The 25,750-nt window shown below is 35.5% G+C and overlaps 1 protein-coding gene across 1 annotated transcript in view; it reads right to left on the reverse strand.

Moving 5' to 3' along the window:
* Nucleotides 1-25,750, reverse strand: part of VEGFC (vascular endothelial growth factor C) — a 110,137-nt gene that overhangs the window by 13,629 nt on the left and 70,758 nt on the right. The window contains exon 4 of the mRNA XM_081046731.1: nucleotides 1,728-1,879. Within this exon, the coding sequence (XP_080902857.1) occupies nucleotides 1,728-1,879 (152 nt within the window). The remainder of the gene's footprint in view (nucleotides 1-1,727; nucleotides 1,880-25,750) is intronic.

The raw sequence follows: 25,750 nt of genomic DNA on the forward strand, positions 1-25,750 counted from the left end.
GTGACATGACACAGGTCTTGCAAAAATATTTGACACAAGAAAACTAGTATTGACACCACTGCATTAAATCAGAAATATATGCAGAATGAAGTAGATGAGAATGGCAGCGATGGAAATGAAATATAAGTGTAGGTTAAGCAGCTATCCCTCTCCTCCCTCAAAATTATCAAGAGTGTTTGGGTATGATATAAGGAAAAGACGTCATTAATGACAACTGTGTGAGTTCAATAACAGTTTTCCCCCATTGAATAACAGTTTTCCCCCATTCAATGGGGGATTCAATGGGGGAAAACTGCCTCAAAGAACATGAGAGAATATTGTGATGTATAATGTAGAAGTAAATAAAGGAATTTAATAAATCTTTAATTTTGTATCTATTATATCTAATATAATTACAAGCACAGCAATATAAGATAAATTTAGATAAAATATTATAAATCAATAATACCATCGGGTCTTGAACTGTATTTCTGGAAACCATCAACACAGAGATAATGACTGAAGCTGTTAGAATGGATGAGTTCCTAAGGGAGACAGTTGAATAGACCTTTCAGAGCTGTGTGGTTGAAATTGCACATACAACAATGTCAGGTGGTACTTGTCTCTGCTTGGATCAGCATGAATTTATCCACAGATGCCAGTAAGATATTTTCTTTCTCACATCAAGGAGGGTAGATCTGCGTCACTCAAATTAGACTATCCTTGAGATTTCCCTCAAGTGTCCTTGGAAAGATAAGGCCTCCTATTTGCCACACTAAGTAAAGCAGCAAAAAGAGATTCAATGGGGGAAAACTGTTATTAGCATGTCATGTTTATGGTTGAGTCCCCTCAGATGCAAGGCTTTAAAAAAAAAAAAAACATTTGTAATATGTATGTTTGCCCATCACTTTATTTATTCTTTTGTCACACATGTTGGAGTTAAGTAAGTTTTTTTTTTTTTCACATGCACATTCCATATGCACTGGATGTCCTAAAGAACAAAGAGTTGCATCCTCATTTCAGAACAGAGAGCTGAAAGTTACCAGATCTCAGAGGGTAATGCAAAATGATTCATTACACAGTATTGGCAGAGTCAATACTTGATGCTCTATCCGGGTCCTTCTATATGATCCATGAAGCATTTGCTTCCATTTACCAACCCAAAATCCAGGATGGGAAGGAAATTTGAATAACACATGTTACTTTGAATGTTAATTTGAAGTACTAATAAGAGGAAATTCTTTCAAGCAATTAATCAATATTTAATCCTTGCTGAAATAAAAATATGGATAGATATATAGAGAAAATAACTGAGATTGAAAAAAAGGCAACTGAATGCTATTAGATATAAAATAATTTATTTCTACTTACTTTTTGTGTTGGTCCAAAATGTTATCAAGACTTACTGTTTTTAGCTTTAACATCATTTATGAGTTTGCATACCTGATTTCATGAACATTATATATCAATTGGACTAAATTATTGATAGTATGAATATTGGTGGTATGTGTGTTATTCCATAGAAATACTTCTTTTATTTTGTGAACTACTTTGTCTATGAAGTGGACTTCCCTGTTTCAGTTGACTTTTATTTTCCTGGTGCACTATTAAATTTGTCTTCTTTTGTATTTGATGTAAAGTATATTATAGCAAATTTCACAAAAAATTCTTGTAATAAATGGTATTTACCTGAACATAATTTTATATTAGTAGAGGATGCAGAGAAAATATATTTAATTCATACTCACTGTGGCAGTGTTGCTGGCAGGGAACGTCTAATAATTGAGTGAACTTGTCTGTAAACATCCAGTTTAGACATGCACCGGCAGGAAGTGTGATTGGCAAAACTGATTGTTACTGGTTTGGGGCCTTGAGAGAGAGGCACTGTGATTTCAAACAACTACAAAGAAGGGACAAAAAGAAGAAAAAAATTATATAGATGCTATAAAGCATATTTATGGTAAATGTTGGAGTCCAAAAAGAGTGAAACTAACTCTTTATGATTAGGTGGTGCTGCATAATGTATGCAGGACATAAACTTTTTACGTTTACAACATAAAAACTGTTTTGTTTCTAGTTAATAGCCTTCATCAGAATAATAAAAAGTCCTTATGCTTCTCTCACGTCACTATTATAAAGCATATTAGAATTTTGATAATCAACTAATAATTATAGAGCAGAGATGTAAGAAACCAATGCTTTCAAGGAAACGGAATTGTTTCAGAGTTCTAAACTATTCCAGGGGTTTAAAAGGTGGCACAGATATAAATTTATTTGTGATGTAAGAACAAAGCTATGAGCTGTACAATCTATAAATATTTGGTTAAATCCCATTTTATGTAACTGAATACATAGCCATAAAATACATAGATGTAAAAGTGATTGTCATTCCAAATTAAATTTCTACCTCAAAGTAGTTTTACATTTATGAGACCTCTCATGAATTTATGTATAAAAGAAAAAAACACAAGTTCCTTAGTTGATTGATAAAGCTTTGTTTCTGCTAATTTGACAAAGGTATTAGAAAAATAATAACCTTAAAATAAGGTAGGACATTTTACATAATTGTGGATTAGAATCTCAAAATTTAGTTTAACCAAGTCTCGTTCTGGATCCCTTATTTGTGGAGAAGTTCAGTTATCCTCTTCTTTCTCCCAAAATAATGTTTTAAAATATTTAAATTGAAAATTTAAATTAAATGTGTAAATACATTAGTCATTAAGTAAAACTAAGTAGATTTTAAATCTACTAAGTAGATTTTAAATCTACTTTAAAAACAAAGTAGATTTAAATCCCTAAGGCACTTAAAATCTAAATTATTATTAGTAATAAAAGTGAAATCCTGGCCATTGCCTGGTGGATAAGATAGTTTGTAGTAGTTAACTACAGTTGAACCACGTGTTATTTGGTACTTTTATGACAATCTGAGCAGTGCTAAAAACAATGACATACTCCAGAGCCATGACATACTTTGGCCCCTTGCTGTAATTTCATACCAACAGTTGAAGATCATTTAAAGTATTTAGAGAGTAGAATTAGTTGTTATTTTGGCCATCCTACAGGGAGATTTATTGAAATAAATTTGAAGAATAAAATACAGATATCTGAATTATAAAATGCACATTTTCAACAATTGAAATGTATTCATTATATATTCATTTAAAACTTAAGTTACTTTCTTACCATAAATGAATTAGGAAGAATGGGTATAGGATCACTCCCAGATCAAGAATTTTTATTAGCAACCCCACTAATAACTTATGTGAAGTTGGAAAAGTCATATAACTTCTGTAAACTGTATATTTCTTTAAAAATTAGTAAACAGAGGATAAGATTTGATTTACTACTTCATAAGATTATTATAAAAACTATATAAGCTAATGTGTATGAATGTGATATGTATATTGATTATTATATAGATGTGTTTTATTATTTGTATATATTCTCAAGATTCTAGATATTCTCCAGAATACTGCCCATTCCACATAGATAATCTCCACATGTGACCTCCACGCATCCCAATATTATACTTTGACCAGTTTCTTTTCTAAAAAAACATTTATTTACTAATTTGGATGAAACCTTTCATTAGGTGAAATGTCACGTTAGCAGAAATCCATTGCATTATGTATAACTATTTTAAGAAAGATAATGCTGTCTTTGGTCAAGATGGCGGAGTAGGTAAACACTGTGTTTGCCTCCTCTCATGACCACATCAAAATTACAACTAAACTACAGAATAACCATGGAGAATCGCCTGAAGTCTAGCTGAACAGAAGTCCTATAACTAATGATATACAAAAAAAGTCACCTTGAGACTGGTAGGAGGGACAAAGGTATGAAACATCTGGTGCCACATCTCACATGGTGGTAAAAAACCTGGAGGGATAGTTCAGCTGTGGAGGTACCCCCTGAGGAGCAAAGGCTCCCAGCCCTAAACCAGGTTACCCAGCCCAGGATTCCAGTCCCGGGAAGAGAAGTCCCCACAACTTCTGGCTATGAAAACCAGTGAAGATTGTGGCTGGAGTCCCAGGTGATTCTTTTAAAGGGACCGCACACAGATTACTTCTTATAATTCACTGGCTCTGAGCTCCAGAGATGAGGCAGCAGATCAAAAGGCACCAGGGACAGGGAAGCACTGAATTGTATGGTTTTGGTGGAGGGAAGAAGAGGAAGCTTTTTTGTAGACATAGTGCTGGAAGACGCCATAGTTCCTTTGTTGAGCCCTACTCAACCCAGTATTCAGACACAGGAAGAAGCCACAGCTGAGTCTCAATCAACCTGGCTAACATGTTTGCCACACCCTCGTGATTCCCTGAGACTCCAACTCACCCAGCTGTGGGCCCACCCAAGCCACATCTAGTGACTTTTCCATACAAATGGCCTGTCTTTGCTCATGCTGTGGACTTTCTTTAAACCCCTCAAAGGTTCACAAACCCCAAACAAGCATCTGTCCTTGGTGTGCCCCATACCTCTTGCTAAGTCTGGCCTTGGTTTGCAGCTTAGCTTCAACCAGGCACCTCCAAATCCAGCACAAGTGGCAACCATCTGCAGATAACTTTGTAACTCATACCAAGTGTCCCTGGGCAGGAAACAGGCAGCTACTGTATTTAGCCTGAAACAAAGGCCCTCAAAAGAGGCCCCAGAACTAACAACCCAGTGGCCAGCTTCAGACCACACCACCGCACCACCCAATCACTTCCACAAGTGACACAACAAAAGGGAAGACTGGACAGGAACCAGAGCTCTGCTAAAATAAATCCTGCTTTGTAGGGTCAGCACGTGTGCATCAGCTCCTCTACTGTAGTCACAGCTAGTCCTCACAACCAAGTAGCCTGCAGTTCAACCCCTCCCACTGATGTGCAAACAGCAACCAAGGCTCTATGACAAGAGGAGGGCACACACAACACACACAAGGGACACAATTGGGGCACCCAGCTCAGGTGACCTGGGAGACTGTGAAACTGGCTCCAAAGGACATCCACTCCATAAGATCACTCTACTAAGACTGGGGGTCACCACAGATCTATCTAATACATAGAAACAGAAACAGAGAGGCAGTCCAAATGAGGAAACATAGAAATACATCCCAAATGAAAGAATAGGAGGAAACTCCAGAAAAAGAACTAAATAAAATGAAGACAAGCAACATACCAAATACAGAGTTCAAGACAATGGCTACAAGGATGCTTGAGGAACTTAGTGAGAACTTCAACAAAGAGATAGCAAGTATAAAAAAGGACACAGAAACCATAAAAAAAGAACTAGTCAGAAGTGAATTATAAAATAACTGAAATGAAGAATGCACTAGAAGGAATTACCAGCAGACTAGGTGAAGCAGAGGATATAATCAGTGATTAGAAAGACAAGGCAGCATAAAATACCCAATCAGAACAGCAAAAAGAAAAATCAATCTAAAAAAATGAGGACAGTTTAAGAGACCTCTGGGACAACATCGAGCGTAATAACATTTGCAACATAGGGGTACCAAAAAGAGAAAGGGAAAGCAAGGAATTGAGAACCTATTTAAAAAAAAATGACTGAAAACTTCCCTAACCTGGAGAAAGAAGTGGACATAGAAGCCCAGAAAGTGCAGAGTCCCAAAGAAGATGAACTCAAGGGGACCCACACCAAGACACACCATAATTAAAATGCCAAAGGTTAAAGAAGAAGAGAGAATCTTAAAAGCAGCAAGAGAAAAACAGTTAGTTACCTACAAGGGAACTTCCATAAAACTGTCAGCTGATTTCTCAACAGAAACTTTGCAGGCCAAAAGAGATTGGCAGGAACTATTCAAAGTGATGAAAAGTAAGGACCTACAACCAAGATTACTCTACAAAGCAGTTATCATTTAGAATTGAAGGACAGATAAAGAGCTTCCCAGACAAGGCAAAGCTAAAGGAGTTCATCACCACCAAACCAGTATTACAAGAATTGTTAGAGGGGGTTTAAGAAAAGAAAGAAGGGAAAAAAAAAAGATAAAAAATATGAATAATAAAATGGCAACAACTACATATCTATCAACAATTACTTTCAATGTAAATGCATTAAATACTCTAATAAAAAATAGAGGGCTAAATGGGTAAGAAAATAAGACTCTTACATATGCTGCCTCACTCACTTCAGATTGAAAGGTGCACACACACAAACTGAAAGTATAGGGATGGGAAAGAATATTTTATGAAAATGAAAACAAAAGGACCCAGTAATTCCACTTCTGGATATTTATCCAAAGAAACCCAAAACAGTAATTATAAAAACATATACATCCATATGTTCATTGCAGGATTATTTACAATAGCTAAGATATGGAAACAACCTAATTGACCATCAATAGATAAATGGATAAAAAGAATGGTACATATATACAATGGAGCATTACTCAGCCATAATAAAGGAATAAAGTCTTGCCATCTGCAAAGACACAGATGGACCGACCTAGAAGGTATTATGTGGAGTGAAATAAGTCAGACAAAGACAAATACCTTACGATTTCAATCATATGTGGAATCTAAAAACAAAGGAATAAACAAAACAGAAACAAATCTATAGATACACAGAACATTTTGATGGTTGCCATATGGGAGAGATTTGGGAGGGATAAACAAAAGGGGGGGATAAAGGGTACAAATTGGTAGTTACAAAATAGTCATGAAGATGTAAAATATAGCAAAACGAATATAGTCAATGGCATTGTAATAACTATGTATAGTGTCAGATGGGTACTGAATTTATTGGAGTGATCACTTAGTAAGTTATATAGATGTCTAATCACTATGTTGTATATCTGAAACTAATATAATATTTTGTCAAGTGTAATTGAAACATAGAAAAATTATTTTAAAAATGAATGAAGAAAGATAATTCTGCAGTGTCTAGGAACACTGCAGTTTTTCTACTTTTTATGACATCTGTGGACTCTACATTACAAAATGTGGACCAACATTATAAAAGAAATATAAAGCAGCTTAGAAAATAAGCAATTTTTAATATGTCACTTAATTTTTATGTTTATATCATTTATAAATTACTTATTTAAGCTCTGCAATAGTGAAAATAGTAGAAAGACGTATGGGTTTGCTCACAAAAGTCTAACAATTTATGTCTAATAGGCAGTTAGATATATGTGCCTAGAGCTTAGAAGACCCATTTAAAAGTCGTCAGTATTAAAGTTGTAATTGACATCTTAGGCACTGATGAGATTACTTGCTGAGATCATTCTGAATGAAAACAGCAAATGTCTAATAATAGAAACCTGGGGAACAGTAACATTTAAGGGGTGAAAAAGGCAAATGAACTGGTAAGTATGTCTGGGAAGAAGTGTGACAAGTAGAAAACCAGAAGGAGGCATTGTGAAGCCAAGGGAAGGTACAGATTGAGAGGAGAGCTCGAAAAAGTCATGTGTGGTCACAAGGTCAAATGTCTCAGGGAAATCAAGTATGGTAAGGACTGAGCAGAGACAACTGGGAATAAGCAGCAGCTCTAAGGTGCTGTAAGCATAGGTGCAGGTGCCAGAATGGAAAAACAACAGAGGCTCCATATGACCAGAGGGAAAGGGCTCAGATGGCTGTGGCCACAAGGAACACTTTTGTTTGTAGAATGCACATAATCACTGCAGGATTTGTTATTGTCTCAAGTGACATAGGCAGCACAGAGCCCGAGAGTGAAGGATAAGGCACTATTTAAGATGACGGCTATTATAGAAGCATTAACGATGCTTTCCCACCCTAAAACTCAGCAGCAGCATCATTCCTACTCTCAATGATTGCTGCCATTCCAGATTCCACCCAGGCATGCTTTCCAAAGAAGAACGAGATCACAGTGAGCATTATCAGTGCTCATGGATAGACTTCAGCCATTCCTGGGTGGATATTGTCCACAATCAGGCCATGCCCATAATCATCCAGGGTGTATGCAGGAACTGCGGCTGTGCAGAATGTTCTAGTGAGGTGGAGATGAGTTAAATGCCTATTAAGAAACCATTTTCCTGGAAACATAAGCCTGGCTCTATGCTTTCCAAGGGTAAAAGAGAATTGTGCTGGTAAATACACTTCTAAAGGGATAAAGGGACAGGTAAAGAGGAATTAAAAAAAAAATCATTGTTTAGAGAAGTGCTTATTCCTATAAGTTGAAGATATCATGTGCACTAATACTGTAGTTTGGGAGAAAAAAATGACTTATAGTTTAATCAAAGAAAAAAAAAAAACTATTGATGTTTCATTTCTGTTTTTTGAGTTTAAGTAGGTAATTGGCCAGCTGAATCCAGTTAATTTGATCAAAAGGAAAAAAATAGACTAAAAAATTAATATATATGTTATATTATATATATATTACCTTTATATTTTGATATGTGTTTTTCAGATAATTTCCTTAACTCTCTACTTGACTGTGTGAGCGTGGAAAAAATTTAGGGGTCCAGAGAAAGATATTTGACCAATATTAAAAATAGAAAGATTCTGGGTAGGACACAGACCTAGCTCAGACCTCCCTGCATTCTGGAGCTACTGCAGTCACAGGAGAGGGAAGAATTCGAACTGCTAGCGCTCCCCTTATGGCCCACAGTCCCGACTGATCCCTCATATAATACGGCTGAACCAAATATTCACAGCAGAGACCTCGGAGCAAAGAATGAGGGAAGAAGGGTGAAAACAGCGATTTAAGCCCTCTCTGCCAAGCAGAGAATGGAAGGCTTAGGCACTGAGCCTAGCTGACCCCTCCTTACCCTCCCAAAGGTGCCCCACCTCCACCCTCCCAGTGCTAGAAGTAGAATGGTAGGTATCAGATCAAAAGAACAGAATATTGGCAGTTCTGAGAACTGCGGCCTGCAGCCATGGACTTGCAGCCCAACTAGTTCCTTCAAAGGGGCGTGGTCCCTGGGTGCAGGACAGGCTGTGCTGGTGGTCACAGCCATTGCTCCCAGCCACCACTCACCCCCACCCCTGCTTTTGCCCCCACCTATCTGGGTGGATCTCTGCAGGGGTAAACAGAGCCACTGACACACACTTCATGCAGGCCCTGAATCTCCTGCATCAAGAGCTTTGAAACTTCAGAAGCTTTCCATATCCCCCAACGGAGCGGTGCACTGAGACCCAGACAACCTGCACATAAAGGAGAAGCCCATCTTCCAGGGAATCCCCCCATTGTGTGAGAAACTGGAACAGTGCAGACAAAATGTAATACTACAGCATGAGAGAGAATTAAAGGCTGCAATAGGAAAGAAAATAAAGCATTCTACCAACACCTACTGGAAAACAAAGGAAAGACATCTTCCCACCAACCTGTTGCAGAACCCACTCCTGTAGATGACTAGGTAGAGAAATAATAATTCATTAATTACCATGAATAACCAAGGTAACAAGGCAGCTGAGCATAAAAATGAAAAGTCTCCAGAAAAGGAACTTAAAGATATGGAAATATGTGACTTAAATGACAGAGAATTCAAGATTGCAGTTCTGAAAAAACTCAACGATATGCAAGAAAACACAGAAAGGCAGTTTAATGAACTCAGAAACACAATCAAAGAACAACAAGAACATTTTACCAAAGAGATTGAAATTTTAAAAAAGAACCAAATACAATTTCTGGAGATTAAGAACTCAATACAAAAAATGAAGAATGAAATAACCAGTTTAGGTAGTAGAGTTGACCAGATGGAGGAAAGAATCAGTGACATCGAAGATAGAAATCTGGAAATGACATAGATCGAAGAAGAGAGAGACTTGAGAGCTAAAAGAAATGAAAGAACTCTACCAGAACTTTCTGACTCCATCAGAAAGAGCAATATAAGAATAATGGGCATACCAGAAGGAGAAGAAAGAGAGAAGGGAACAGAGAGTATATTCAAACAAATAGTTGATGAGAACTTCCAAACCCTGTGGAAAGAACTGGATCCTCGAATCCAAGAAGCAAATAGAACACCTAATTACCTCAATCCCAACAGGCCTTCTCCAAGGCACATTGTATTGAAGCTGTCAAAAATTAATGACAAAGAAAGAATCAAGGCAGCCAGGGAAAAGAAGACGGTAACCTACAAAAAAGCCCGTTAGAATATCATCAGGTTTTTCAGCAGAAACTCTCCAAGCCAGGAGGGAGTGGATTCAAATATTGAAACTATTGAAAGAGAGAAATTATGAGTCAAAAATAATATATCCAGCAAAGATATCCTTTAGATATGAAGGAGGAATAAAGACCTTTCCAGACATACAGAAGCTGAAGGAATTTTCTAACACACGACTTGCACTTTAAGAAATACTGAAGGAGGCTATTTGACCACCATCAACAGGGACAATTTGTGACAACAAAAACAAAAGAGGGGAGAGTAAAGGTCTTAACCGGCATAACGGAATGGAGAAAGTAGGCATGCTGAAGAAAATGGAATACTCTAAATTTGAAACTTTCCTTTACATAAACCTAATGGTAATCACTCAAAGAAAAAAAAAATCCAGACCTGAAATATGCAACATAATAAAGAAAAAAACAGAGAGAAAAATCACAGAATACCACCACAACGAAATAACAGACAGCAACAAATGGCAAAGAAACAATGGAGACACAGTCCTACCAGAAAACCAAAGACAAAATGATAGGAAATCCTCATATATCCATGATCACCCTACACGTAAACGGACTGAACTCACCAATAAAAAGGCACAGAGTAACAGATTGGATCATAAAACTAAACCCAACCATATGCTGTCTCCAAGAGACACATCTCAGCTAGAAGGACAAGCATAGACTCAAAGTGAAAGGGTGGAAATTGACGCTACAAGCAAATGGTATCCTGAGAAAAGCAGATGTAGTCATATTGATATTATATGAAAGAGACTTCAGGATAAAAAAGGTAACAAAGAGACAAAGATGGACATTTCATAATGATAAGGGGGACTACATAACAGGAAGACATAACAGTCATCAATATTTAAGCCCCCAATTAGGGAGCACCAAAATATACCAAGCAACTACTAACAGAACTAAAGGAAGAAATTGACCAAAACACAATTATACTAGGGGACCTAAATACATCATTGTCAGCTATGGATAGATCATCCAAACAAAAAATAAACAAAAAAATATCAGCCCTGGAATGACACATTAGATGAAATGGACATAATTGACATTTATAGAGCACTTCATCCTAGAACAACAGACTGTACATTGTTTTCTAATGTACATGGAACATTCTCAAGGATAGACCATATATACAGACATAAAACAAGCCTTAGCAAATTTAAGAAGATTGAAATCAGACCTAGCGTATTCTCTGATCACAAGGCTTTGAAATTGGACATCAACTGCAAAAAGAAAGCAGGAAAAACCACATGTAGATTAAACAACATACTTTTAAAGAATGACTGGGTCAAAGAAGAAATAAAAGGGTGATCAAAAGATACATAGAAACAAATGAGAATGAAAATACATCCTACCAAAATTTTTGGGATGCAGCGAAAGAAGTTTTAAGAGGGAAAATTATATCATGACAGGCCTATCTCAAGAAATAAGAAAACTCCCAGATAAATAACCTCATGTTACACCTTAAAGAACTAGGAAAAGAAGAACGAATGAAACCCAAGGTCAGCAGAATAAAGGAAATAATAAAAATCAGAGCAGAACTAAATGAAATAGAGATAATAGAAAAAATTAATGTGACAAAGAGCTGGTTCTTTGAAATGATTAATAAAATTGACAAACCCTTGGCTAGACTCACTAAGATAAAAAGAGAAAAGACACTAATAAACAAATCAGAAATGAAAGAGGGGAAGTTATCACGGATGCCACAGAAATGATCACCCAAGAATACTATGAAGGACTGTATAGCACAAAATTAATAACCTAGAAGAAATGGGCAAGTTCTTAGAAACATGTACCCTTCCTAGGCTGAATCACGAAGAACAGGAAAATCTAAATAGACCAACACCAGTAAGGAAATTGAATCCCGCAACCTACACATTCCCAAAAGCAAAAGTCCGGGACGAGATGGCTTCATTAGTGAATTCTACCAAACCTTCAAAGAGGATCTAATACCTGTCCTACTCAAATTCTTCCAAATATTGAAGAAGAGACAATACTCCCTAACTCATTTTATGAAGCCAGCATTATCCTAATACCAAAACCTGGTAAGGACAACACACACACACACAATTACAGACCAATATCTCTGATAAATACAGATGCAAAACTCCTAAACAAAATTCTAGCATATCGAATGCAAGAATGCATTAAAAATATTATATTTCAAGACCAAGTAGGGCTCATTCCAGGGCACAAGGATGGTTCAACATAGGCAAATCAATCAATGTGATACATCACATAAACAAAATAAAGGACAAAAATATGATTATATCAATTGATGCAGAAAAAGCATTTGACAAGATACAACATCCATTTATGATCAAAATACTTAATAAGATAGGTATAGAAGAAAAATACCTCAACATGATAAAGGTCATATGTGACAAACCCTCAGCTAGTATCATAAAAAAATTCTTAGTAATTGACTTTTATTCATCTATCAGAAGTAATTGAGTTTTATTCATCTATTCATGAAAATTAGGACGATTTACTGAGAGTGCGTTATTTGTCTGCATTAAGACATAATTGTACCTATGCTAGTTCTTGTCATACATTCAGGGGGCCTCTTCCACTTTCCAATTGTTTGTGTACTAGTCTTAAGTGAATACATTAATTGACTTTTTCATTTCAAATGATTAAATCATATTTCTACTACATTTTAGTAAGCGTAGTAAATTCTGTTTTCTTTACAGAACAAATTGTGAATTTTGTATAAGCTATATTTAATCCTTATGTTACTAAGAATGTCCATAGGCATTTTTCCTAATCAGATAATATGTGCTTAGAAAACGTAAACTCTTTTGTACTAAAAAATATTAATTAGAATCACATTATAAACTCACATGTCCCCCTCCCAAAATAAATAAATATACTTTTCAAATAACTGGCAATTTCCTCTTGCTACTAGAGATATAAGAATAACCAAGAGAGTAATCTCAAAAACAGACAGACATTAATTAGAGTCCTGCACCTGCAATTTCTTACTCCTTGGATAATTATCTAATTTCCCCCTTAGCATCCATTTCATTAAAAAATAGGGATAATAATGGTGGTCATTCCATAGAAGTGTTTTTTGGATTTCCCTCCTCTTTCTCCTCCTACATCTTCTCCTCCAAGATTCAGCTGATTTTTTTTAGAAGAATAACAAAATTTTTTATTTCTGTTTTAAAATCTTTCTTTGTTTAGTTTTCAATAACTATTTACTGAGAACTTATAAGGTGCCAAGTTCCAAGCACCTTGCTATACTGTCAAGATAGCAATCATCAATAAATGAGTCTGGCTTCTATGTAATCCATAGTTTTGCAAAACTGACAATCAGAGTGAATTAGAAAAAAGCTTTACATATATATATGTACATATGACATATATATATATATATATATATATATATATATATATATATATGTGATATTATGTTAGAATTTTAAAAATATGACCTAGTTTACCACAAATGCTATCAGTGAGGAGGAACTTGCAGTTTAACTTGCTTATGAAATCTGTGCTTGCCGTTATATATCTGAATCAGCACAGTAATTACAATTTTCTCTCAAAAGAGTCAAGGTCTATCCAAGCACATTCGTGAGTGAGACAATAGATTCTTTATATTTTAATAAAATAAGAATTCTTATATTGTTGTCAGACTATTTTGTGCTTCAATATGTGCATAATAGTAGTTTCTATTTTAGATTTAAATGTATAGAGTGCAAGATTTATGTATTATGTTCAGCATTAGCTAATAATTCTATGTATATATGTGCTTAATCAATACTGATTGATGATGATGACAATTATAATTTGATAATTTGAACATGATTATTTTTATAAAATAGTTTTATGCTAAAAAGTGAATTATTCTGGAACAATAAGACAATATTAGCTTGTGTCTAATTTAGGATCTAAGTAATAAAATTCATTGCGGAGACTGATGTTATACTATCAGTATATGCCTATTAAAAGAGTTGCTAGTTTCAGAAAAAGATCAAAAGGACTTATGTAAAGAGGGCATTTAAACAAGGCTGGGAGTTGAAAAAAAGTCCAATTGTACATTCTATAAAACTGAAATAAACAAAAGGAAACAGCAATCATTTCCAACTGAGAGGTTCCCTGTTGCTATCAACTGGTATTTATAAATAATATTTAATAGTGAATTCTCACCACCAAGAATGGGCTTCAAATAAAATCACATTTTGAAACGATACGTTGTTTACATCAGCATAGCAATAGTTGTAAAGCAACAATTCCTCTTTCTACTTTTCTTGCAGGCTATTCAAGAAAAAAAGTGAAGAACTTCTGTACTGAGAAGATCCTGGATTAACTAAATTCTAAAGAAATATTTATGTGCGTACAAATAGGAAACAAACAAAAGAATGCCTTCCTTTACAACATCTTTACACCCCAAAATACAATCAGTTTCTCTTTAGAGCATGGTATCTCACTACCATATTTAATTTAAATATTCCAACCTTGAGTCCACTAATTGAGTATGGAAACAATCTGTAACCCTTGGAGACTATGACTAAAAATTGTAAAGTCAGATAGAAACATTATACAATATTTAAAGAAATAATCTCTAGAAGCTGGAAAATTTGAAAATTGATGGTTTATTGTTAGCATTTCAAGTGAACATACCCACCACATTGCCAACTATGTAGGGTCTATGCAACTTAAATTGGGTCTGGGAACAACACGGGAGAGCAGATCCTAACAGATTTATGACTGGCATTGAATTAACTTTAACATATTGTTATACATAAAGTATATATCAGTACTACAATTATAATAAAAACTCTCATTCAAGAGTTTTAGAAATATTGTATAAAATTTGTAAGCATAATCAATACCTTGAGTTGAAAAAAAGTGTTATTTTTAATAAATGCATTCATTTTTTTCTTATGGCAAATGTTATTCCTAAAAAAACTTCCGATAACTGGTATTGGTGGAGTTCTCTTTCCACATCTGGATAAAACCTGATTTCCAACAACTGTACATACCAAATATTAATTAGTTAAACATTCAAAACATATCACATTCCACTTGCTGAATACATATGAATGTAATAAACTAATCTTTCAGATTGCCACAGTGTTCTCTTTAATTAATGGAAGAACCATCAATTAGTCTGCCGTGCAAAATAGTATCTCTAAGATTCATTCCATAGTTGCATATTTTACTTAGGTTTAAGAAAGTTTGTTGTAAAAGAAAATTGTATGAAACACTTAGTTTAAATTAAATGTAATCTGGAGTGCTTTTGCTAACATATATGCTTATATTATTTCTTTATAAAATAATTTTAAAAAAGAATAGCTATTTCTTTTGGAGATAGCAGTATAGAATTTAAACTAATATAATGTTCTTGTGTATCAAAATAAGTTGAAGGAGACCCAGCTTCCAGGCTGAGCTGGCTTCCTCAGTGGGCAATAAGGAACACAGCAAAAAGGCTCTAGCTTCTTGAGCTCTAACCCCAAGATTTCCATGGATTTAGAAGTTCTTTTTCATTCCTACCTTCAGTAAAAATATATAAAGTAAATACTAATACTTAAATAACTTTTTAATCCAAATGTTTGACTCAAAAGCCGATGACTTTCTTCTGCCTCTACTTTAGTCATCAAATAATTGATGTTCTGCAAAATTCACATTCTACTTTTCTGGTTATATCTCTTAAATATACAACTTCTCATAAGAAAATATACTTAAAGGATATGTTTATGAAAGAGGTCAAAAAGACATCCAATCAACCTAACTTTTCAAAGCCACTTAGGTATTAGCTGGAGAGAACTTTGAAACAGTTGTTATCGATTAGTTCACTTTGGAATGCTTAGTGCATATGGTTTTACTTTTCAACTAATGGCTGCCTTCCTCACACATTCTGATAACATGCCCTTCATTGAGCCCCATAAAAGAATTTCTATGGAGTTTCTATAAAACACATTTATATTACTTAAGGTACATTGCTCTTACAATTTATGATTTGAATTGGTGACTTTTGTTGCTAAAAATATGTCTGGAACTCCTTTAACAAAACAAAAACTGTTTTTTTTTCCCTTCAGAAATTATAGCAGTAAGAAACTTCCTTTAATGTTTCAAAGAAATCATCACATGCTCTTATTTATACCACATTGAAAATATCATAAAATAAACTTAGAAAAAGGTTACTTGAGTACAAGCTTTGACAAGCTGCAGCATTAGTAAAAATGTTAAATAAAAATGAACATTTGACTTCAGGAGTTTCATGCCTTGCTCTCCCTCGGTTTATAATCTCCTTGATATGCATTTCCATAAACCTTTGCACTTCTTTTTCACAACACTTTAACTTTAATTATGTCATGAATGCTGATTTCCCCTGCTAAATTGTAAGTTCCATTACTGCAGGTTCCACACATCAGTATATACGCATAATATACCTGAGTATGAAGCACCACCTCCTAGCTGCTTCATCAAACCTGCTTAACTGAATTAAATTAAAATTATCGCTTTCACTATAATAAAAAATCTGAGTGGATTCTTCCAGAGAAGGGCATATTATCACAAAATCAAAGGGAGAAATGGGTAGGACTATCAATAATTGAATATTGACATTCTCTTGGCATTGATTTTCCCTCTGCTCTCCTGATCCATGAATTATCTAACTAGTAACAACCATAACAGGGCTTTCAACATTTATCGATATGATGTTTCCTCATAAATATGTAGTTAGAGATCCAATCACCGCTGCAGAATTCTAGAATTATATGCCCAGTCTTCTAGTAGCTCCACCTAAGTACCACTCAGAGTCTTCAAAATCAGCATATTCAAGACTCTAATTTAGAGTGTATTCAGGGAAAGGTCAAAGATGGCAGAGTAAATAAACACTATGCCTGCTTCTTTCCATGAATACATTAAAATTACAGTGAAATTATAGAACAATCAACCTGGAGAACCGCCTGAGGTCCAGCTGAACAGACATTTTAAAACTAAGGATGTAAGGAAGAAGCCACATTGAGACTGGTAGGAGGGGCAGAAAAGCACAACAGGCCCCAAACTTCCATGTGGTGGCTGAGAATCAGGAAGGATATCTTGGCCTCCGAGGTTCCCCCTGGAGGAGCAAGGGACCCCAGCCACACCAGGCTAACCAGCCCAGAGTACCAGTGCTGGGAGGAGGAACCCCACAACATCTGGCTGTGAAAAACAGGGGGGATTCTAACCTTCTGAGTGGAACAGAAGGCTACAGGAAACCCAGACATGCTTTTCCATGGCCAGTACACAGGCTCTCTTGCAGGCACTCACCCTGGGATCCAGAGGAAGACAGTGACTTGGGTGGCCTCAGAGGCACATGGGGGGTGGGGAGGCAGACTAAGTTGTGTGGGTTCAAGACAAGGGATAGGACAGTTGCCATTTTCCCTGTGTGGGGTTGTTCTCCCATGCAGCCGACAGGTGGGCACTATCTCTCCTGTGTTCAGCCCTACCCCAGAGACCAAATCTGAAAGCAACTGGTCTTGTGAGCTCTGCTGGGACCCTGTACCACCCAAATCCCCCAATGCCTGAGGCAATTTCTCAGTGAGCAGTCAGCCCCACCTGATTGCACTATTTATTAGAAAACTATCAAGAGGTTGTGGGCCCCAGGAAGGCAGCAAATGGCCTTGGTGTGCTCTGAAAATTTTGCTGAGTTGCTCCAGGCTCAGCAATGGCACCAAACCAGAGTCTATACTAACCTGGTGAATACAATTCTTCCCACTATAGTGACTCCCTGAGACCCTACACCACTCAACTTGAATACTGCACAAAGCTTTATCAGGGGCTGAACCTTAAGGGAGCCAGCAGGTGGCAGCAGGTCGAGGGGTGCCCTGCTTTTTTGCAGAGCTACCCCAGGCCTGGTACTGGTGGCATTGATCCTTCATTCTCAGCGTGGCCTCTCCCACATGCCTCCAACTTTAGAACAGGCAGAAAACAACCAAAGATCAGTTTGTACCTCCCACCAGGTAGTTCGCAGCCAGTCATAGGCAATGGGTCACACTGGTAACCTTCCCAAGAGGCCCCAGAACCAACATACTTGGAAGCTGGATTCAGACCACTGCATAGCACCGCTCAGTTAGCCCCACAAGCAACACATACAAAGGGCAGGCTCAATAGGCATCAGAGTCTGCTGGGACAAATACCACACAGTGGGATAAGGCCCCACACAGCAGTCCATAAGCTGTGGATATGACCAACCCACAGCCAACCAGCTTGAGGATCCATCCCACCCACTGAGCAGGTGACCAGGGAGACTGTGCCAGGACTCCGTAGGGCACCTACTACATAAGGCCACCTGTCCAAGACTGGGAGTTATAGCAGATCTACCTAATACATAGAAACAAACACAGAGAGGCAGTCAAAATGAGGAAACAAAGAAATATGTCCCAAATGAAGGAACAGGAGGAAACTTCAGAAAAAGAACTAAACAAAATGAAGGCAAGCAATGTACCAAATACAGACTCCAAAACAATGGTTATAAGGATGCTTGAGGAACTTAGTGAGAACTTCAACAAAGAGATAGCAAGTATATAAAAGGACACAGAAACCATAAAAAGAACCTGTCAGAAGTGAAGCATACAATAACTGAAATGAAGAATGCACTAGAAAGAATGACCAGCAGACTAGATAAAACAGAGGATTGAATCAGTGATTAGAAAGACAAGGCAGCATAAAACACCCAATTGGAACAGCAAAAAGAAAAATCAATCTAAAAAAATTAGGATAGTTTAAGAGACTTCTGGGACAACATCCAGCGTAACAACATTTGCATCATAGGGGTACCAGAAAAGAGAAAAGGGAAAGCAAGGAATTGAGAACCTATTAAAAAAAAATGACTGAAAACTTCCCTAACCTGGAGAAAGAAGTGGACATAGAAGCCCAGAAAGTGCAGAGTCCCAAAGAACATGAACTCAAAGGGACCCACACCAAGACACACCATAATTAAAATGACAAAGGTTAAAGAAGAAGAGAGAATCTTAAAAGCAGCAAGAGAAAAACAGTTAGTTACCTACAGGGGAACTTCCATAAAACTGTCAGCTGAGTTCTCAACAGAAACTTTGCAGGCCAGAAGAGACTGGTATGAAACACTCAAAGTGATGAAAAGTGAGGACTTACAACCAAGATTACTCTACAAAGCAGTTATCATTTAGAATTGAAGGACAGATAAAGAGCTTCCCACACAAGGCAAAGCTAAAGAAGTTCATCACCACCAAACTACTATTACAAGAAATACTGTTAGAGGGAGTTCTTTAAGAAAAGGAAGCAGGAAAAAAAAAGATAAAAAATATGAATAACAAAATGGCAGTAACTATGTATCTATCAACAATCACTTTCAATGTAAATAGATTAAATGTTCCAATCAAAAAACATAGATGGCTGAATGGATAAGAAAACAAGACTCTTACTTGTGCTGTCTATAAGAGACTCACTTCAGTTTGAAACACACACAAAAACTGAAAGTAAAAGCAGTGAAAAAGGTATTTCATGACAATGAAAACAAAAAGCTCTGGTAATAATACTTATATTAGAGAAAACAGACATTAAAACAAAGTCTAACAAGAGACAGAGAAGAACCCAGTAATTCCACTTCTGAAGAACCCAAAACACTGCTTCAAGGGGACACGTGCATCCATATGTTCTTTGCCGCATTGTTCACAGTGGCCTAAATGTGGAGGCAGCCTGGGTGTCCGTCAGTAGAAGAATGGATAAAGAGGAGGTAAACATATATACAATGGGCATTGCTTGGCCTTGGCAGTGAATGGGTTCTCGCCATCTGTACCAGCATGGATGGACCAGGAGGGTATTGTGTTGAATGGAGTGTCAGACAGAGAAAGACAGATGCAATTTGATTTAACTTATATGTGAAACCTAAAGAACAAAATAAACAAAGAAACCAGAAACACACTCATAGATACAGAAAGCATTTTGATCGTTGCCAGATTGGAGGAGGTTTGGGGGTGTGGGTTACAAAAGGGGAAGGGATAAAGAAGTACAAGTTGGTTGTGCAAAGTTTATGGGGAGGCAGAATACAGCATAATGAATATAATCAATAATGTTATAATCACTATATATGGTGGCAGATGGATACTCTATTTGTTGTGGTGATAGACAGGAGGGGGGTTAGGGGCAGGGCGAAAAAGTTGAAGGGTTTAAGAAGTACAAATTAGAAGTTACAAAATAGTCATGGGGATATAAAGTAAAGCAAAGGGCATATAGTCAGCAATATGGTGATAACTGTGTATAGTGCTAGGTGGGTACTAGACTGGTCACGGGGATCATTTCTTATATTAGATAAATGTCTAACCACTATGTTATACACTTGAAATTAATATAAAATAATATGGAATATCAATAGTAGTTGAAAAATTAAAAAAGGGCAGAAATGGTGAAAAAGAATAAGAGGTCCAAATTTCCAGGTATAAGACAAATAAGTTATAGGGATATAATGTACAGCATGGGGAATATAGTCAATAATATTGTGATAGCGTGGTACAGTGTCAGATGATTGCTGAATTTATCAAGGTGATCACTTCTTTCAGTAGATAAATCTTGAATAACTATGGTATGCATGGTGTGCACCTGAAACTAATATAATATTGTATGTTAGCTATTTTTTATAAAAATATTTTTAAAAGACTCTAATTTTGATTCCAAATGGATTCTCTTTTATTTGCGTATTCATTCTATTTAGTGCCAAGTACTTAGTATGTGCCAACTACTATGCTATGGCTCAGGGTAATATCCAAATACAAGCTTTGCTTTCATGGAGCTTAGAACTTAGGGACTAAAACCATTTGGCAGACAGACAAGGCAATGATGCTAAAACATGGGCCAGAGAGAGGTTATCAGAGCATACAACAGGAGTGCAAATGACACTTATCTCTAGGCTTATGGATGAGTAGAAGTTAGCCAGATAAGTGGATATATGAGAATAGTGTGTAAGGAGATGTTTCAAACACATCCAGTGCAGTGATTTGTAAGTATACTGGCATATGATACTGACATACTTTATGATACTGACATAATTTAAGTAGTAAAGGAATTTGGGTACTGTTGGTAAGTAGGTTTGAGGGTAAGGATAATGACAATTGAGGTTGCAGATTTAGGTAGCAGGCAGATCACCTATTCACAATGTTGAAGGATTTAACCTAAAGAAAAGTGCCATTCAAAATATTTAACAACTTAGAATGTTTGCACCAATGAATCAGAACTGATACTAGCCCGAACAATGCAATTAGAAAAGACCAGTTTATCAATCCACTAGTTGAATGCTGGCTCAGGCCAAAGAATGCAATGTTATTGAAGAGTTTTGAGTAGTACCTGATTTATCATTTAGGGAAAAAAAAAATCACTGTTAAAATGTGGCAAATGGATTGTAGGGAAGTAAGTGTGGAGGTTTGAGACCAATTATTAGGCTGTCATATGTGATTGAGAAATTTGGCCTAGCCCAGAGTGGGATCAGCAGAATGAAGACACAGGATGGACTCTAGAGATGTGTGGAAGGTAGATTTAACAAGAATTATTGATTAGGATTTTAGTGAAAGGAAGAATAACTGGGGTTGACCAACTAGATGAATGGTATCATTTACTGAAACAGAGAATACTAGAAAAAGATTTATTTACTTGCTTGTTTATTTGAGAGTTGGGTGGGGGAATAAAATGGTCATAATTCCAGTGTGACACAGATTGACTTTGACTTGTCTGAGGGAAAGCCAAGTCACAGGTTGAGTAGGTAGTAAGGGAACCATGAGAGAAATCTGAGCTGGGGATAAAGATTGGGAGTAATCACCACAGAGAACAAAAGAGTAGATGAGGAAACCTAAGGAGTATGTGGAGTCAGAAAAGAAGGTATCAGGGGGCAGAACCCTGAAAACTAAGGACCTTGGTTTCAATTAACTTTAAATTTTTAATTCCAAAAATCTGCAAATCTTTAAAAAGCTGAAATGCTAAAATGAAAACTACTCAGCTGTGATAATGATATATACATTTAAAAATACAACTACAATCATTATTTGAAGTAAAGGATCAAACAAAACTGAAAAATAACATAAACCAAGAGCGAACACCGGATAGACTTTGATAGTATAGGTGAATCCTGATTTTTCATATGAGCAGGTGATTGATAGGAAGCAGGTAAAATTATCAACATGGTAAATCTATTATAAAAGTAGTCTCAAATTCTGTGAAGCCTGGACGTGAAAGATGAAATATAGTGAGAACTGATTCGGTACGGTATAAAGTAGGCAATTTTCTTATAGAAAAAATATCATGTTTGATGTTTAAGTACTGATGATGCTGGACCAAATTCCACTTCATCTACACATACGTTAAACTTAGCATGAAAAGTTCTTCTTAGCCCTGATGCCTTATAACTTCTAAAGCCTAAACGCCTTGAAGGCCTCCAACTTGACAAAGCAATTTACATGCTGTGTGCACACTTATTCCTCACTCTTACATCAATTAGGTGAATACGGAACCTAATTAGACCAACACAAGGAATAAATACACAATGGTCACAGAAAAACCACTAATGGTTAACTGTAGACTAAGTTTATTCATTTTGTTTACTAACAATGTACTGATGTTCTGTTTTCCAAGTTTAGATTTTACCTAAGGTACTTCTGCTATCTATTTGGAGCATATATGAAGTAAACATATATTTAGTAAACCAATAATAAGAGGAATAGAATGTTGACTTTTATTCATATTTACTACAGATGGGAAAAGAGGGAGAATTTTCTTTTATTTGTTAAAAAAAACACACCATACTTTTAAAAGGTTTAGCTAAAATCTAGAGCATACACTTGAGTTTGCCAAGTGGATCAGTTTATTTAAAAGTTACACAGGCAAGTTAGTCAACTATTTTATTATTAATCTTCAAGGTAGTACTTTGAAAATCTGGTTCAATAGACAATGATTAGAGGTCAGAGAACCAACTTCCTGTAATTTTGGGGGGGGTGGTGGAGGGAAAGGCTGTGGATGTGTCTATATTTTCATTTTTTTCCACTGAAGTGTCCACAGTTTTATGCGTTTCTAAAAGGGGCTGTGCACTAATTCTGTGGTAGGTACTCGGGTAACTAGTGAACAATATAGATCTGTTTTTGTCTTTATAAAGCAAATCGACATTAATCAAATAATGATGACTAAATGATCGTAAACTACAGGATTATAAGCTATAGTATGTGTATGAAAAAAAAGTATGGGAAAGTAATTATAAAACATTTAAAATAAATCCTGGGTCTATTTCTGACCTATCTCATGGAGGTAAGAAAAATCTCCCGCAAAGAATTCTTTAAGCCACATTATACTTAAGTTGAGATACTTAAAGTGAAGGGATTAGGAAGTACAAATTGATAGTCACAAAATAGTCACAGGATGTGAAATACAGTATGGGGAATATAGTCAATAATTAATATTGTAAAGTCTATGTAGGGTGCCAGATGGCTACTGGATTTATCAGGGGGATCACTTCATAGATTATATAAACGCCTAACCACTGCTCTGTACTCCTGAAACTAATATAAAATAATATTGAATATCAACTATAAATATCTATATATTATATATGTATATATAATATATAGATATATATGTATATACATATATATGTATAGTCATGGGACGTAAAGTACAGCATAGTGAATATAGTTAGTTAATAGTATTGTAATAGCTATGTATGGTGTCAGATGGGTAATAGACTTAGACTTTTTATTTTGTAAGGGGTGTAAATGTCTAATCATTATGTTGTTTTGTGCACCTGAAATTAATAAAAAAACATGTAAGTATTGTTTCCACTGCTGAAGGCAAACAAAAGTATATCACACTTGGAGGCAATTTAGAGAATAGATTTGGAAGGGGGACATGGAAGCAGGAAGAGCAGAGGGGATGTTATTTCATTAGTTGGAAAGAGCATCAAAAGTGTCTTGGACTAGAGTGATGGTGGTAAACATGGAGATTCAAGAGACCCGGATAAAATTAAGATTTGATCTGGTGACAGAATGGATTTGTGATGAGAAAGGAAACGTCAAAAAGGACCCTATGCTGAACTCCATATCCCACGACTACATAAATATATGTACATATATATATAATATATATATTATATATTATATATTACATATTATATATAATTATAGTTGACATACAATATTATTCAACTTCAGCTTCAGGTGTACAGTGCAGTGGTCAGGCATCTACACCGTCCATGAAGTGGAGGCGGGTTATCACCATGTGAGGGGTGAAATGTCTAACTATTACATAATTTTGTACACCTGAAACTAATAATAGCAATAAAAAAAAGACTCTATGTTTCTAATTTGAAGTGAAGTCACCTAATAAGCGAGGTAAAAATAGAAGACCAAGGTGCTTTTCATAGTGTTGTTGTTTGGGGTGGGTTTGGTGTTGGGGAGATAAAGCTTGCTCTGGTATTCAAAACATTTGGGCATCAATACCTAAAGGAAATGTATTTTGAAATACCTCATTTAAATATGAAAGTCATAGTTAATAAATACGTTAGAAAGCTTGAGACATTTAAAAAGAAGATTCACTCATTTTAAAATGTTTTATCTGTATTAACAAGACATAATAGAATTTATAGAACAAATTAATAATACAAAATAGCTTTGGATATTTTCAACTGGTAACTGATTTTCACCACAAAAATAAATTAAATATATTAAAAAACAACAACCCTGGAATTTCAAGGAATGAGCAAACAAAACAAGAAAACCCCAATACTAAAATGATTGTTATTCAACTCTACATCTTTACAACATGAGCTCTTGGAAAATAAAGTTTCACTAAATAAATAGGCATTTTAAAAATGATAAATAATGAGCTCTTGATACATTTTGTTTTATTCGGTGAAATACTTCTTCAAAATTTAACTTGTGAGTCTATCCCATGTCATTCCAGTTTTAAAAGGAATACAGTCTTTTGGTGTTTGGAACATGCAACTAGTATGTCTATACCTTTTAAAGATCAACAAAAGTGATATTTGATTTAAATGAAAAACCATATTAATAAAAAATATAATCTAAGACACATATCGTATTGCTTAGAAGAATTATTTTAAAATATACACTAGTAAATGTATTCCAAAAACTTATTGTAATTTCTAAATCACCCATATTTACTTTGTCTAATTTTTAAAAAACTGACATTGTTTTCAAGAGCCTCAGAAGGCCAACAATGTTTTATTGAGTTTGGCTTGAATATAAGACCATCAACATTTTTAATATTAATATCTTTTTAAAATGGATGTCACTTTTTGGCGAATACCTTCCTGGCATAAATATTTCTATTTGATAAAAAAATGACGTTTAGCTCCAATACTTATTAAAGGATTTTTTTTAAAAAACCTGTTTTACGTCAGGGTTGTGATAAGATAAACACATACTATCCAGTACAACCTGTTAAATTAGTATCATTTTATTCAGAATAGTATATAATATAAATCTACAATTTCTTAGCTAACAAATTCTTAATTATTGTTTGATAAAGATTTGAGGGGAAGAGTGGAACGATGAACAAAAGAGAAGTTTTGCTGCCCTAACACTACAATTACATACTATTCTATTAAAATGCTAGAATTTTATCAAGCACTGAAATGTTTTCACATTACCCACAGGTATACATTCTACTGATAATGTTTCTAAATGCATGAATATAATTAGAGTCATATTGATTTTCTACCTAACACGTGCTAGAATAA

This window comes from Rhinolophus hipposideros, assembly GCF_964194185.1.
Source record: "Rhinolophus hipposideros genome assembly, chromosome: 4".
NCBI lineage: Eukaryota > Metazoa > Chordata > Mammalia > Chiroptera > Rhinolophidae > Rhinolophus > Rhinolophus hipposideros.